This window comes from Falco biarmicus, chromosome 7 (genome assembly GCF_023638135.1).
Source record: "Falco biarmicus isolate bFalBia1 chromosome 7, bFalBia1.pri, whole genome shotgun sequence".
NCBI classification, from domain to species: Eukaryota; Metazoa; Chordata; class Aves; order Falconiformes; family Falconidae; genus Falco; species Falco biarmicus.
The window spans coordinates 65778550-65796659 of NC_079294.1; the positions used below are offsets into that span (position 1 = coordinate 65778550).

At 38.3% G+C, this 18110-nt stretch overlaps 1 protein-coding gene across 2 annotated transcripts in view; it reads right to left on the reverse strand.

Moving 5' to 3' along the window:
- The window catches only part of LOC130152111 (protein FAM169B-like), a 40320-nt gene that overhangs the window by 7793 nt on the left and 14417 nt on the right, over window positions 1-18110 (reverse strand). For both annotated transcript variants that reach the window (XM_056345073.1, XM_056345074.1), the window contains exons 3-5: window positions 16660-16759; window positions 9033-9118; window positions 7247-7421 (exon numbers count right to left, since the gene is read on the reverse strand). In XM_056345073.1, coding sequence (XP_056201048.1) covers window positions 7247-7421; window positions 9033-9118; window positions 16660-16759 — 361 coding nt within the window. The remainder of the gene's footprint in view (window positions 1-7246; window positions 7422-9032; window positions 9119-16659; window positions 16760-18110) is intronic.

The window sequence follows — 18110 nt, forward strand, 5'->3', positions numbered from 1 at the left end:
CAAGAGGTATAAATATTCTGAATGTAAACTCAGTATATTCCTTAAGCTTTTTGCTATTCTGGTAAACCATCCCAAACCCTCTTTTTATGAAATACACTGAACCACACAATGCAGCATGATCTAAATGCTCAGAAGGTCCATCCTGCCTGATGCAGCTGGACAGTGGAGAAGGCCTCCAGAAAAAACTCCTAATACTGTTTAAGCTATAGTGACCGCAGGGAGGGAAGAGAGGCTCTTTTTGGCCTCTGCATACATTGCTGTTGTGTCTTCCCAAATGGTATAATAATACTCCTAAAGTATGAAATTTGACTAGCCCCATCATGTACATCTCTTTCTGACTTTTAGGGGTCAGAATGTTATACAACCCCTTTACTGCATATTCAGTCTTTGATCCAGCCCTAGTTGACTAAATTCCGTGCAAAAGAATATTTCTCTCTTTCAGTTAACTGTCAGCACATACCCAGGAGTCGTCTTCAAGCCTTTGTTGGTAAAAGAACCACACAATAAGCATTGAGGTTGCTTCACCTGAAACTGGAAACAGACCCCTAACTGCTCATGCTCACAGTGACTCCAGGCCAGAAGGGAAGTCCATCACTCGCCTCCTTCAGAAAACAGAGCAGGGGCCAGGCAGCCCCAACAACCCAGGACATAACAGGAAGGCAAATGACTTTCCAAAGAGGAAGAATCATGTCTGAGAAAGCAGCAAGTAGAATCCAAGTGACAGCTAAACTCACAGCAGCAGCTTAGGTTCAACCTTACACTGCAGCACACAAAAGTCACATCTCTGTAGGAAGATGAGTACAGACACTAATCAAGGCATTTGGGTACAAAGCCATAAACAACTGAGTGGTGCATTGTAAAAAAGTACTGTAAGTGCTCCTTTGTAAGTCACTTGATTTCTACCAAGTAGTAATTTATCACACATGCATGTGCTTCTAGTCCATCACCTGAATTACTACTTTCAGTGTTAAACTAGGGTTTTCACTCAAGGACAGTCCTTGCTAATAAACATATTAAGTCAGTCACTTGAAATCATGGGGACATGACATAATGCTCTACATTGGGACAAAATACAGAGTCCAGTATAAGCCTCCAAACTATTAAAACTCAGTTCTCAGCGAAAACTGTCAAAACCAATTAGAACCAAGGGATTTATTTTGCAATCATGTATAGTAAACTCAAACTGGAGTCAAGAGAAAGTAGATTAAAGACAGACATTCAGGGTCCACAATTTTAATGTTCACCCTAAAGAACTTTGGGTCCTATTGCAGAGATACATTAGCAATTCACTGTTCAACCTCCATTGATTGCAGAATACCATAAAAACAGAACCTCAAACTACTTGACAGCCTAAGCCATTCAACCCTAAAATGAATGACCAACATCAGTTCACCAATTACCTACATACAGGATAAGGTCACCACAGAAACATCTCACTGATTTATTTTCACTTGAAAAAAATATATTTACAAAGATTTTACACTGCTTCTATCTGGGTCCATGGCAGTTTAAACAGAAACGGGTATCATGCCTTTGTAACAAAAAAATTTACATTTTCTTACTTTGTTGCTTAAATCTCACCAAGACCACCTCAGTTTTCTTTCTTACCACTTACAAGTGTACCACTCAATCTAGTTTTCAGTGTCTTGAGACATGAAACTTCCATCACTTCATTAAGTCACAGATCTCCTATTGAATGGCTGTTCCTAAATGCCAGTATAAACTTTTTACTTAATAGATCCCTTTTTTTCTTTATCACATCCCCATAGCTATCTTAAACTAAGGTCTACTTCTCTTCCTTGAGTTGGTGTTTAGCACCTTTTGCTGATAGTCACCAGGCCTGACTTTGAGTACTTCTTTTCTAGGATGCCGATTCAGCAAAGGATGCATGACTATATTTAATTCTAGACCCTGATTTGTCAAGGCTGTAGCTCTTCATTTAGCAAGAATCCACCATCATACATACTCAGCCATACAACAAGAGTACGTAGCTACATAACCAACCCATTCACATCCAGGCTTGGTCCACCCCTCTTAATCAAAGTGCATGCTTAACTTCAAACACATGTTCAAGCACATTGTTGGAAAAGGATGGTTTGTGGTGGCGTTTATAACCTTTCAATATTTGTAACACATGATGAGTAGTCACTCTTTTTTCATGAGCCAAAAAATTGAGTATATCCCCAGTCCCATTGTTAGCTGCCAGCCCAACAGAGATGTTGGATTCCAGCAGTATTGCACCATACATTCTAAGAAAGGGACAAACTCTTCCTCATGAAGTCAACAGCTTTAAGAATTCCGGCATGTTCTAAGGGTCCTTATAAGTTTATTATTATCTCATATAGTCTGTCTCCTATAAATCCTGATGAGACTGCGGTGCAGCAATCCCAGGAGCTGAGTGATTTATGTCTGCGCTCCTAATTTTGTGTTGAGGACAAAAACTTGCAATGTCTAAAGGCACTGTAAATAAAGAAACCATGAAGCCATTCTTCACCTTGTCTCTGGGAAACATATTAGAAGAGTCATAACCCACAGCCATTTGAAATAAAATAAACCATCCAACCTTTGGAACAAAGGCCACTTTGTCTCTAGTTCCCATCCAATGGCACAGAGGTTACCGTAAGCTAATGGTGGCCTAGAGGTGACCACTAGGTTCTCAAACATTTGGTTCAGAGGTTTGTTTCATTGTTGAATCACACAAATAGACTAAGTTTTGGGGTGAGGGAGGAGACAGGGAAAATAAGGGCATTGGCAATGAAGATGGAAGTATTCATACAGTCTGCCCTTTGAAAGCCTTTGATCTGTTTGGTTAGGTCACGGGTGCCAAACGACCAACTTATGAGCCAGCAAAATGGTAAACAGATATTACAAGGGCAGGAAAGCAGACAGCCATTAGCATTCCCAAAGAGCCACAAACTAGAAAAAACCCAATCCAGTCCCCACATCCAACAGACCCAAACAAAACAAGGTTGTGCATACTGACTATTTCCCTGCTGAACAAGTTGGCTTGGCACACACATGTTTGGACAGGCCTTAAGCAAGCTGAGTGCTTGTGTAAAGGGTGGGGAATATTTCTGCTGAATAGAACTCAAGGTCAACCCATTGTGTGAGTTTGTATGTGAGAAGGGGAACAAAGGTTCTGGCTTCAATAAAATTAAATTAATTCATGTCTTGACTGGTATGTAGTCATTTAATTTTTATTACAGCCAGGACCTTCAGTCTGTCTCAGAAATGCACATTAAAAATATTATTGCTAGAAAACAGAGGGAGACAAAAGCAATTATCCAACAAGATTTCAGCTAATTGTCAGGTTAACTTTAATTTTGATTTCATTTTCCCCCCCCCTAAAAGAAATGTATGTAATCAGTGAAAAAAAAATACTCTATTTTCTTTTTAGGGATCTATTTCTAGAGAATACCACCTGGGCCACCAAAGTATTAAAAGAAATTTGTGAAGACATGTATGAAGAAAGTTGTTAGCTTTGGTAGCCACTTCCAAAGACCATCTCTAAGGCTTTGGGGTAGGAAAAAACAGAGACTGGGCCAGGGTTGCTTTGCTGCCTACTTTGTATCATCTTAGAGTTTCTGCAGTCAGGTGTTCCCAAACTGTGATTTGTGGAGCATCTCTGAGGAATGAATGGTAAGCCAACAATGCATTTACTCTTGATTCAACTGCATGTTTTACAGTCTTCTCAGAGGACCAAATTTTTTAAGGCTGGTTTGACTCACATCACAGAGAACACCATTTTTCTCCACAGTTTTACTACTAAGGTTTGACAAAAGGGACACAGCAAGCTTGCGAGCCTGGGAAGGGACAAGCTTTGACAACCTGACTCCTTTGCTTTTTGTACCGCAGGCAGCTTGGTCTGCAACTGGGCAGCTCCTCTGTGTTATAGAAACAGTAATACATAATAGTAGGAAAAAAGCTGTACATAAAAAAGGGGGTTTGTTCTGTTTTGTTCTTGAAGGGACTAAGACACTCCTGGCTCATGGTATCCTCCAACTTCCTTACTGATTTATTTGTGTTATGAATCTTCTACATTCTCCTGACATTTATGTGAAGGTGGTAAAAGCCCATTTTCAGTAATTACTAGTCCTCAGTAAATAAAAAATAAAAAACTTTCAGGGAGTTATATGGTCTCATTACACAAAAAAAAATAGTGTCAGTAACCATGGTCATTAATCCTACATCACTACACAAAACACATTCTTTCTGAGGTTTTCACACAGATTTAGGGCATGCCAAGAAAAAAAAATCTGAAAGAAATAATTAAAAGAATATAAAACAGATCTCAAAACCAAAGAATCTATATGAAGGCTTGCTGCAAAATATTTCATTTTCATGTTGCTGTCTGCAAAGAAATGCACTGGGACAGGGAAATATCTTTTCCCATTGTACCTTTAAGTAGCTACATTTGGTGAGGTCTAACTCCTCAGCTGTCTAATATGGAAGCTGCTGACATCGATAAAATTGGAGACATTTATCTTGGCACGTGACAAAGTGTCTTATCAGCCTCATTAGTGGCTTAGTACGTCTCATCAATCTTTAGTACACCCAGTGGTAAATGCTGCATGCCTGTCATTGGACAGGAATAGGCACATACCAGAGAAGCTAGGTTGATGATCTGTGTAGTCATGAATAAATTTTGTTTTAATAAAGGTGTTTAATGCTCACGAAAAGCGATAGCCTTGAAGAATGAGTCTTCTGTTTATCTACACAACAGGTGCAGGACGGCCAGTGTCAGTAGTTGCCAAATTGTCTCAAAACCTTGACTTGCAGTTACTGTGTCTCTGAGCAAGGCGGGTGCTCAAGACCATCTGTCCCTCTTCAGCTAGACTATCAAAAGAGATCCAGTTAAGGATGTTTATAAGATGGATGGATGTGTGGAACTGGACCAAAATTACCAAGTTCACTTTGCACAGGCCACCTAGGAACTGGCACATGGAAATGACTTTACAATATTGCCAAGACAGTTAATTGGAGTCACTGAAGTACATTGAAAATTTGGTTTGCATAGCAGCATACTAAATCTGTAGCAAAGACAGAACAGACTCCCTCCTCCTTGGTCACCAATTCTATGATTCACGCAGATGACTTAGGTTTGAAAGAGCCATGCTCTACAGCTCTGTTCTGGCTTTTTTGACTCCACTGATGCATGTTTTTTGTCATACTGTAGGTAATGGAAAATTCACAGATGAGAAATACAGTTGAATATAACATCAGCATGAGAGTCTCAATTACCTAATGAAGGAAATATAACTATAAAGAATGGCCAGGTAATTGCAGAGTATGGAAATAAAGGGAACCAGAATCACATGGTGGGCACACAGGAAAAAAATTTCTTTGTCAGACCAGAAGCTTAACAGAGGTCCAGCACAACATGAAGTCCTGCACTTAAAGCTGCCCCTACTAAATGTTCTGACCAGGACAGTAAAAGGAAAAAGATCTTACATTATAATAAAAAAAAAGGACAAGTTAAAAAGATAATATCTAAAACAACCATGTGAAATACAACTTCTAAGACAGTATATTTATCTTAGCCTGTTTTGGACCTAATAAATCCATGGCTCTTCTAGAAAGTAGAGAGAATAGGATCAGCCAGAGCATGGCTGGTATGAAATTGAAATCACAGAACTTCAGAAAGCGGAATTATTTTCTAAATGCATACAGCAAATAGCAAAAAGGGGCAAAACCAATTGGTTTCAAGCTTCCCGAAAAGGCTTTGGCAAAAGACTGCAGTAATTTGTGAAACAGGCCAAAAACTAACAAATATAGCTGCCCAGAGAAAAAAAAACAAAACACACTGGCAACAAAAGACAGATGCTGACAAAGCTGGACTTGAAGAATTTGTATTTTATGTGGACCTGGTTTAAAACCAAACTGTGACTCTCAGCTTACTCAGAAATGGTTTCAACTTGGCTAATACTCCACCCATAACAGACTACTGTGCAAATTTATTTTACTGGAGCATGAATCATTACAGCCTATACAAGTGTTTCTTTCCAAAAGCTTTGCTCAGAAATATTTATGGACTTAAAGGAAAATGTACTATGGCAATTGAAGTGTTTGCCAATTACAAACCAGTTAATCAGCATATTCACAGATACATACAAGATTCCTTTATCATAGCCTGTGACTTGAGTCATCACTGATACTACGGTAGTGCTGTACCTGCACAGTGGTGTACAAGCTACACCTCAGTCTAAGTATTTTGCACATCCCAAGGCAGAGTAAGAGTAGAGCATCTCTTATTGTTGCTGGCCTTTGAGACTCCATCAGACAAGGCACCTTCAGACTGTCCTCTGGAATCCAAAGCAATCCATATTTGTACAGGTGTCCAGCTGTTTCTTACTCTCCTCTTTTGGACAGATAGCTACTGATTGCTGATTGAACAATACATTTATCTCCAAAGATACCAACTTCTTTAGGTTTAAGCTGATGGTATCAAGGTGACACCCATGAATCTTAAACACAGACGGGTAACCAGCTCCTACATGGGGATACATACTCAGCTGCATACCTGGAGTTATTCTAATGAAACATTTTCCACTCTAGACTTAGAGTTAATAGCAATGTACCTGCATTAAAACAAACGCTATTTGATAAAAGACTTTCACTAAAGCTTATACCGGTGCAAGTATCCCTAAAAATCAAATGCATTTTGTTTCTTTTCTATGCTAGTTCATCAATTAATGATTAAATCAATTAAACATCCTTTAAACTGGGAGTACCACAACTGAACAAAGCATTCCAGGATGGAACTAGTGCATACACCACCTTCCTTTACACATCCCAGCCACTGCCCCTTATGCATCCAAGGACATTGCTACTTTTTGACACCATCCATTCCTGATACACTGGTTTTCCACTGTGAACTGTACTCCTTTCTTCAGATATCATTCTTTCCAGGATGCAGCCCTCCTTTCTGTGGGTAGGCCCTACATTCTTTGTTCCTAGATGTACAACCTTCTGTTTGGCTGCATTAAAGCGTATTTCATTGGAATAAGCTAGTACCTCAGATCACTCAGTGTAACTGAGAATAGAGTTTGGAACCATAGTGTTTAAATGAAAGTAATATGGATGGATTCCAAATTCTGGGAAGGTTTGTTCCCCAGATTCATTCTGAGAGAGATTTGATATAAAAATGTAAATGAGAGCCAGGGTTATTTATACTGAAAGATAAACAAAAGGATTACATTTCTAGCTATTAGGAACCAATGGAAACGTGTCTCTAAAATGACCTTACCTTTCATCTTGACCGAGTAAAATGCAACAGCCTCGCCATTTCTCCAGAGTATCTTGGCACACTCAGTGGCAGAGTGAGGTAGAAAGAATGCATCATTAGCCGAACTCCCTTCCAGCATTCCAAAAATAATGTAGTTCAGAACAAAGAGGACAATCCTTTCTCCAAATGTCTGGACCTTAGAGAAAAAACAAAAACAGACCAAGGAAAAATGAAGCAGAGAATAGTATTTTGTGTTTCATAAAAGGCTTTAAAATTAAAAGGGGCTGGGAATGAGGAGGTCAGTAAACATGTGCACTTAATGTGGTGAAAATACCTCATGAACTGGTTCAGATGGAATAGCAAAAACAGTTTCTCCCAGTGTTCCACCCTATATCCAGAGGGCATAGAATAATTTAGTAACAATTTATAAAGCTTGACATATATCTTCTTGTCACAGAGAGGAATTCTAAAGCAGCAGGAAAAGAAGTATCTCGACTGTAGTCACAGTGAACTAGTCACAGATTTTGAAACAGGATCAAGGCAATCTAATCCTACCCAAATGTGAAACAAAGACAGGATTCACTGTGCTACCCTGGTCACCTCTCCCCTACTACCTGTCTTGCCACAGCATCAAAGAACTTTAGTGGGCCAGGACCTTACTGAGGTAGACACTATACAAAACAGAATAAATACAGGCTGTCCCAAACAGCTTAGAATCTAGGTGTAACATGAACAATTAGTTTTTATGCCATGCTTCTTACTAGACAACCAACAAGACAGGGAGATGAAGAAATATAAAGGAACAAGATTGTATAGATAATCAAGGTTAAAAGTAGTGCCAACATGCTTTATATGAATGCTGAAAAAGAAAATGTGTTTCTACAAATAATGATAACCTACATCTTGGCAATGAGCTAGAAGGGGCAAGTTGTCTATTTTCAGATATTTTTTCATTCTCTGTTGATTCAGCAGATGCTTGAACGCCTGAAGGCCTGTGTTTCTGCTCCTAAGTTCTATCTTGCAAGGATTTGTATCTCAAAATCCCTCCAGTTCAGTTACCCACAAAAAAGCCTACTTAATTCTGTGAATAATTAAACTTTATGTATGGCAGATACTAGGGAAAGATGATAAAGGAACAGAGTCGTTAAGGACCAAAGCTGGACACAGAGGGTTGGATAGGAAACAGAACTGACTTAATATTGTCATGGCAACAAAAAGCTCACATGCAATAGGCATCAGACTTCTTAGTTGAAAACAGACTATAGGCTACCCAAATCTCTCAAATTATGAAAAAGTAGTTGCATCCTACTAAGATAATTTATTTGGGAAAAGGATTACAGATATAGAAACTGTTAAATAACAACCATTTCATAAAATTAACACAGCATAAACATTATCCAAGGCAAAAAAAGAAATTGTAAAAGAAATCATAACTAGCTAGTAAGACATTGTTCCAAGGGGTAGTAACATCTCCCATCTGTCAGTCAAGCAACACTGACATGAAGAGTTATTACTAATGTAGTTCATTCAGTTTTTCTGATTATTCCTTTATTAAGCAGTAAGGGTAAACTAAAACCAAAGCAAAATCAATCCCACAGATTAATCAAACTGCATGCAGAAAATTGTTTGGAGAGGGTTAATGCGCATGTCACTGTGCAACGGGAGACCTGAAGTACTTGGTGAACCACATAGCCCAAATCCCACAGGTTATAAAGCATTTGCTGTAGGAGACCACAGACAACTACATACAATTGTTCTAGCTGGGAAGTTCCAGGATAAAGGCAACTATTTAAAATAGCATCCTTACCAAAATCAGCCCATCTCTAGAAGGATCAGCTGTCTTGACTACTTCTTCAACAGGCCACCAACACTGGTTCAAATAAACTGCCAAAACTACAAAAAAGAAAAAGACAAAGGAATATGTTACCAGCAAATAAATACAAAGTTGGTTCTGAACCTCTCCACAAGCAGCCTCAGATCTACTTCTCCCCACAGCTGACTCCAGTTTGATGTGCTGCAAGACAGCAGAACAACAATTGTATTTCAATTTCATCTCCACGTCCCTTGACATCCAATTTTCAGTACTGCACAAGGCATCAAGTAAAGGTAACTTTTCTCATGAATTGATGTGACTTTGCTGTGACAACCTGTGTGCCATATGAATAAAGCATTTCCTGCGTAACACCTGTTCAGTAGCACAGTAACTTGAGTGGCATTTAGGACAGAGGGAGTACCTACTCAAAGGTTACATTTTTGAAGTTTTTTTCAGACTTTCCCCTGTCCACATGCATACATGCCCGTATTTGTACCCACACAAGTCAAACGCAAAAGTTTTCATATGTGCTTTATCAAATAGCTTTTCAGCTGCCTATGTGATTGGATTTCTATATACCTGTACCTTTACAGTACAGACTCCTAAATCTCTGCATAGATAAATATTCACAGAAGTTCAAATCATATAGAGAGGTTTCTATCACCACAAGACAGACATATACATGTAAGAAAGATACACTTTGCCCTGAAGCAAAAGTGTATGACCAACCTACACGTAAGTCAAGTCCTTGTGTGGATGTTATACAAAACTTGCACCCCACTTCTTCCCATCCTTCCTGAACTTTTCACATATGCAGAAATAAGTATTTAAACCCTACTTCTATGTGTTCATCTACAGAATTCATTGCCTGCCGTTAGATTTACAAGAGAAAGACTGAAGTAGCAACAGTGACACTGAAATTGCTCCCAAGCCCTGTTCAGAAAGAAAAGGTTTAACACAGGGTCATTTCAAAGCATATAGACGAGATTTGAAGAGTTCACATCACATTTTAGAATAATCACAGAAATATGATAATTTATGACCACGAACACATCAAGCAGCAAATATTTCAGCAAAAAGAGCTTTTATTATCTATACAGTGGTGAAATCCAACTAAAGAAAGTACATGGCCACAATTCCAGGACTGCTCAAGAACACCACTATCTTTACTATCTTCCAACAGGACAGCTAGCATCCCTATTTTTAGACAAAAAGATAAATTATTATATAGGAATTATGTTGCAAGGAACAGCATGGAGTTCACATCTCTTGAGTCCTAAAAGAGCGTGCTGTCTACTGGTTTTCTAAGCTACCCAACTAGGGACAAACAAAAGAAAATTTTAAAACCATCTATGAGTGAGAGACAAATTCAAACACAAGGAAGTGAAATCACTTTAACAGGATTTACCTGTTTTAGCCTCAGGTTATACAAATCACACTGATGCACACAGGTTAGCTTCCCTTTTTGCTTCAGCCTCCACCAGTTCCCACTGGCTTTAAGGGTGGACATTCTGCTTAGCTAACTTATATTTAAAATAAATTATTAAAGCATATGCCAAAAAGCATTACAATTTGTATACTGGGTTAACAATGAAGCAAGTATTACACGCAAGGGCAGATGCCTGTTTATAGCACCAGATTCAATTCATTAAATATTATGCACTTACTTGCATGGGAGTTTCATACTCCTTCTATGATGGATTCAGTCTGTTCCCTCAGTCCCTTCACTCTGCTTTCAAATGCAAGCAGCCACTGCTCCACTACATACCCATGAAACATGCAGCTACAAGGGGAGCTGAGTCAGACAAAGGGGACATAATGCGCCAAATGCTGACTTTAATGGGAGCTGCACGGAGGTTTGGCACATAGTTCAGACACATACAAGACACACAGCAAAGGTCAGAAAAGTTTATAAAAGCTTTGAGGAAAACAGAAAGATAAATAACCGTGTTATAAGGAGCTACTTTTATGAACATTTACTCTGCTATTCAATAATTTAAATGTGTGAAAGGGAACACTAGTTGACATAGCAACTGTCACATCACATTACTTGAGCAACCTTATCTATATGGATGCCTTCCTTGAAGGAAAAACATTTCTCCAGATTTCACACAAAGATATGTACTTTGCTTTTTGTTATCATTTTTCAAGTCAACATCTGGTCTGCTGTTAAATCCATCCATGCTTCCCCATATTCTCATTTTCATTTTATAATCAACTTTGAGGAACACTATTTCAAATGCAAACATGTTTTGTGAGACCACATGTTCCTTCACTCTCCTCTCCCAGTCTCGCTGTTCTTTCCAAGACATTTGGTTATGTTCACTTGATCATAAGAGATCAAGCTATTGTGAACAGTAAGATAACACACATCAGCTGAACCCTGTGAATTGTGATGCATACGATTACAATGATCTTGCAATTGCAAGACTTGATGTGCTTGATCTTGCAATTGCAAGGCTAGGTGAAATGGATTAAGCCCAATCATTTCAGTTCACTATTAATGGAGTATATACATGCTCACTTAGGTGGCTTGCCCTGTAAGCACTAGCTTGCTAAACCTCAGTACTTTCATCACTTGCAGTCAAACAAACATATTCAGAGTGTTGCAAGAAGCTGAGAGCCCGTGAAGCACACAATTCCACACCACTACGGGTATCTGGAATACAGTACTGAAAAACACTGAGTTGAATTAGGCACTAAGCAAAATGCAATTGTGATTATAAAATGTATGAAATGGCTCCTTTTGCTAGGCAAACATGGATCCCTTCCCAATCCAGGTCTGGATTATATTTTTACTTTCTAGGCTATGCTGGCCAAATGTTCCCACATTGGTGTGCAAGTATTTGAATGAAATGTGCACATCCCAGGACTCTACACACAAAGTAAAGCAGAAAAATTAAAGCAACATCCAGCTTGGTACTTCTTTTTCCCCAGCCTTCATCTGAATTGCTGAAATGCATTCCTCGGTCACAAACTAAATTAAAGGCAATGCTCTATCTGAGATGTAATTTGAGTTTGTTTAATAAAAATAGAATGTACCAGTTCTTTATCTTAAAGTCATCTTGACTTTAATTTTGGCAGTATTTCAGATTAATGACACCCTTACAGAGGCTGTTTTTGCCAAACTTCCACCTTGGAAGGAGAATGGTAAACTACCCCAAAAAGTAGTTGCATGCAACCAAGCCTAAGTCAGCTCTGATACTGCAGCAAGCTCAGAGATCCTATATTAAACAGCATCCTGCAACACTGACATACCCTGAATAGCTGTGTCCCTCAGTTCCCTGTCTTTAAGATGGAATAAGAGCATTTCTCTCTCTTTTCCTAAGAGTCTTATCAAAATAAATACATTACATCTTGGGAGGCATGCAGATGCTGCAGTAATTGCAGCCATTCAAGTATCTAAGATAGATATCTTTCCTGCAACCAATTACATTTCCTTCTATAATTTGAGCTTTACTCAGTGATTTGTTGCAAATGTCTTGTGATAAATGTTCCATGGCATCTAACAGTTATTGTAAATTATTATATACAGCATACAGAAAATGCCACAATAGGGTATGTTTATTTAGTGTTATAAAGATGTTAATCACCCATGCTATGCTCTGGAAGCCCTTACAACACAATTTACATTCTCATAAAAATATCTGTGCAGATATACTAACAGAACAGAACACTCAGCCCATCAAAAATAAATTAAAAATGCTCCCAACCAAGACCAAGTCCTGTGGAAAAGCTGCCATACCCATTTTCTCTTTGAAATATGCAGGTCATTTCAGACCACAAGCTATGCATCACTTCTGGACAACCCATCTGATCAAGGTGTTGTTGGAATCAACCCTCTTTAACTTACGTTCAAGAATTAAACGCCATCAAACTTTACAGCTCTTCACAGGCAAACTTATAGCTAGACTGCTAAACCCGGTATTTTTCCTGAGTCTATATTATTTTTCAAACATAAATTATTAGACTTACAATATTTTCTTTGGGAACTGGGGGGAAATAAGTATGAAATAATATCCACTGCAAAATAAGAATTATATACATCATTTTATCTATGCAATGCTTAACCATTATAGAGGTAAACACATATGAAGCTAAAGAGGAAATCCCATCACATATGAACTTAAGACATAGAAGGTATACAGCTTTCTCAGGGAGATTACAGTACTACCTAGGTGTGTGGCTACCCCCAGCAACTGTCAAGGCATTGTAAAAGTTCATTTTAGGGGGGTGAGGGATGGTGGGGAGCTACCAGAAACAAAGCTGAAGGAACTGATGGTGTCAGGGATACAGCTAGAGAGGAGAACTAAATCAAAAAAGGCCACCAGGGTTTTGGCAGTCACCAGTCAGCAGAACCACTGGAGCAGAGGAAGGTTGTGGTTCACAGGAGCAATATGATATGGTCTTAGAGCATCATGTGAGCTGTGGCAGAACAAAGCAATGAGGATTCTAACGCTTGTTGCTGCTTCACTATCCACACTAGGACCTGAGAAATATACAACTAAACATGCCCTACACCCTCACTAGCTGCACCTTCTACTCTGTTTCCAATAGCTTCTCAGTAAAGCACATCTGCCCCAGCATATCCTGGGACACCCTTGGCTGCATTCCCCCACTGGACTTTGGAAATGTCCAAATGCATCGCAAGAGGAAAAAATCAGTGGGCCATGTCTGCATTAGCAAGACTGAATTCACAGAGCAAAATAATTTGGTGCAGAGAACCTGATGTTCACAAATTCTACCCTAATGCTGGAAACTAAAAGCCCATCAGTGTGCTTCTGGAATGCATCCTCTCATTCCATTTCAGCCAAAAGTAACCCAGTTCATGCACTCTGAGACAGCCCCTTGATATGAAATAAAGCACAGTACAAGGGACAACTGGGAAATCTGCTTCTAAGAGCACTCCTGGTGTGAAGTAAAACTAAAATGCAGACACATCGGACAGCACACGAGAAAGAGAAGAGATCAGCTATAGCAAGACTGTTTGCCTGTCCCATATGAATGAAACTCAAGTTCACAAGAAAAGTGTAAAGCTCAAGGGAAGAAAAAAAAAAAAAAAAGAAGTCATGCAACCTGCTTAGTGTTTCAACTTTCTGCCCATGTCCTTGAGTAACAATGACTGAGTTAATAAATACTGCTTTTCTGTGAAGGAATTAGTTTTGAAACAATTTGATCTGTTTACTGGTCAGAACAAAAGGTCATATAGGCAAGCAAATCCACATGGACTTTGCCACATTAACAGTCTCCTGCCTTAAGAGTCAATTCCAAATCTGTGGGAAAAATATTTGGACAAAATACTTCAAACGTATATGCCCATATGTATAGGTATGTATACACACCAGCAGACTTTAGATAAGTAATGAAAATTTATTAAAACTCTAGATCTAAAGAAAAAAATCACATCAGTCAAATTTGATGTGTGTAGGAAGGCTGGCCACATGTTTATAGCATATAAAATCCACAGACAAAGAACTTTTAGTAAAATCTTTTAAATCATGCTTTTTAAAGGAAATACTAAAAGCCAGTGGATGTAGGCCTTACTTAAATAACTAGATTTACTGATCTCTGTGAGACTGTTTCTGTGACTATGAGCTGGTGACTCAAGCTGAAGTTTTGCAAGGGGGTCACAGTAGTCAGTCAGTCTGTTATAATATAAATTATATTATTTATAATATAATAAGATGTTTATTCTGCTAGCTTTAAGCTTTTAATGTAGATAGCTATCATATAATTTAGGCTCCAATGTGGACTTGTTTGACTTGTTCCTGTGGGAAATCATTTTCTCCTTGTGAACATGTATCTCATTAATACTTGTTGTTCCTAATACTATTAGATCATTTAACTGAAGATTTGTGCTAAATGCACTTTCACCTGCATTTATTTAATAATTCTTAATTTTTGCATTTGCATTTTGAAGTTGCTGCAGATCCCCATTCCTCTTGCACAGTCTAAACTAAATGCAGTTTTCCACTACATTCCTGTGAACATACAACTGCATTCATAGACGCTTCCCTCCTTTATCACACTGCACCTATCTCTCTTCAGAAAAAATGTTAATGGAATATATAAATTAATGTCAGGAAAGTAATGCTACATTAATAGTTTTAGACAGACCAGAAAGTCTTGACTACACTTGTAACTTGGAAAGGTCTCCTACCTTCAACTATGTGAATCACAACCCGCTAACAAACATCCAATTGAAACTGTATGTAAAAGGAGCTGGAAAACCGCAGAGTTCACCTCTAACCACAGATTATTTTAATCTGTTTTTTGTTCTCAAAAGAAATTGCCTCATTACAGGGTTTGTACTGAACAATGAACATTACTTACACTAGGAGTGTAACATCGGTACCTGACACACTTTAGAACCAAACACAGAGTGCTAAACTTCTTTCCTTGCCTTTGTTGTATTGTTAAGAATATTGGCTATTAAAGCCTTTCAGGCATAATTTATAGCTTATCCTTTAAAAAAAAAAATTAAGTTTTTAATGACAGATGTCATTAATTTGCTGCCTCATTTGGAAGCTGAAAGTTTAAAAGGTTTTGTGTATTCTGTATTCCCTGACACAACGGGTCAATGCATAGGTTCATGTCTTTGTCATAGATGTTCCAAAAATTCTGTAACTCATTGCTTCACAACAGTTCCAACACACCTCACTGAATTTAGGTGGGTCACAATGTGGGCTTTTAGTACTATGCAACATGGAGTCAAGTCTCCTGTCAATGACAGCGCTATCAAGAGTTGTTACTTGTTTTACATTGCATTTTTTCACATTCCATAGTCAAAGACACTGGAAGAGTCTTTGCCTAAGAGTGTAAGTAGGAAGAAATCAGGCTGTGTCTGAAGATCCTGATTGATAGCAGTAAGATAAAACTTAGGCACAATTATTGATCAAATCTTTAAAACGTGTTGATACTCTAAGCAATGACTCGTGAAACAGAAACAAAAGTAAGCACATGCTGACTTCTACTGCCAGTAACACAATTGTAGTGTATCCCTGTCAGGCTGACACAAGGCTGTAATAGGAAAAAAACAGCATTACTAGCAGTAAGCAAGGCAAAGCTGGTGGAGTTTAAAGAATATATTGGGAAAACTGCCAAATAAAATGGATTTAACTCAATTGCTGGGTAGGGTATCACTCCAAATTTACCCCTCACACACCAGTACTGGAAATAGGAGGCAACTAAACCTGGGACTGAAGAAGATATCAAAAAGTAAAAATAATATGAATAAGAATCAGTAAGACCTAATACAATTTCACATATATATTTCCTCGTTTAAGGATTTCAGAATTCTGTCCAAATTATAATGCATTAAATTTCTCATCATCCCGAACTAGCAAAATACTACCCCATTGAACAAACTCAGAAAGAATAGCTGATTTACCCAAGGTGATTTTTCAGCTACCAGCAGAGAATTATGCACAGAATTTAAAAGCCCTGATTGTCGATCCTCCCTTCCAATCAGTAACCCACCAACACAAATCCTGACAGGTAAACTGAATCCACTTCATACTCAATACAAAACCCAAAATATTTAAATACAAACAAGCAGACCATCTTAAAAGTAAACAAAGTACAACTACTCAAATTTCAAAATGTTTTGATCAATTCTAACCTGTCTTCTTATCCTTTGGATCAGTTAACAGCAACAGTTTGCGAGTAGGATTATTTCGGTAGAGGGGGACAAAACACACACAGGAATCTTCAAGTTTAACCTAGAAAACAAATAAGCTGTTTTGTACTGCAGAGCACATGAGAAGTATTTCATGTATTACATGCACTTATGATGTGTTTTACTAACATACATGGTGTAAGCTTAGCACAACACCCTCTCAGTCCTGGACTTTGAGGCACTGAAACATACCTAATATTCTAATATTATCAGTAAGTAATGTTATTTTAAAAGAAATCAAGCTACCGTAGTGAAGACCTTAATGCCAACTTACTATGATTAGTACATAACCTAGCTTTGAACACTGTTACACGCAGACAAATGGTGTTACGAAAGAGGAGACACATCAAATAAAAACAAATACAACTTGCACTTCTTACAGCATTGTCCAGCTGAGTACTTGTGGTGTTTTGCAAACAATGAATTAAGCCTCAGGGTACAGGGAGTATCAAAGCATTAGGGCAGTGCCTGGGCAGTTTATCTGTGAGGCACAGGGAGGGTAGATAATTGGCACAAGGTGGTTAATGTTGAAGGCAAAGCTAAAATCAAAATGCAGCTCTCATGCTCTGTCTTAGACTAAACTTCTAAATGATGTGACACATAAACACAAAATTACTGTGCTCAAACAGTTCTATATGCATAGAGATTACGATTTCCATATGAATATTGCAAATGCTCTCATGTAAGTTTAGGTACAGGCAAAGAGCGTGCATAATTTAGCACAGTATGTACTGTACTTTCAAAAATCTGGTCCATTGTATATGTGTGGGTGTGCCTCTCTCTCTAATTGCACCCATTTGTCAGTTTGCTATGAAACTCAAATCAGTCATGTGATACATTTAATATTTCTTGGTGCATGGAAGGAGTAGTATGAATATGGATTATACAAGATAACAACTTTAAGTTGAAAACAGTGTTCACTAGTTTGAGTGCCAGAATCCTGGGATCATCTATGCAAACACTGGACTGCAGGAAAAAAAGCTGAAAACTGCCTGAAATCTGTATTCATGAGCTTTCCGAAATCTCAGTATGTTCTAGGGATCCAGTCATTCTTTGCATGCTTCAAATATAACAGCACTGATGTCATCACGTCACCTGGGAGCATTACTGTAATGAAAAGGGCAGTACTATTTCCAATACTGCTATGGTTGTTACTTTGTTTTATAAGGTAATGTGCACTTTCACAGGTGCTAACAACAAGCCAAGTATAGCTTTCTGTGTATGAATGCTGCCAATGTGCTTCCATCCCGACTTGCAATAATCCTTGCTATTTGTGTACTGAAGGCTTGACCAAGAAGAAGTTCTGTGACTGGAGCAAGTGGGATGACAGCCACTTAACACTTGCTAAATAATTATTCACGGCTGCTGATCCTGCCACTTGAAACCTCCTTTAA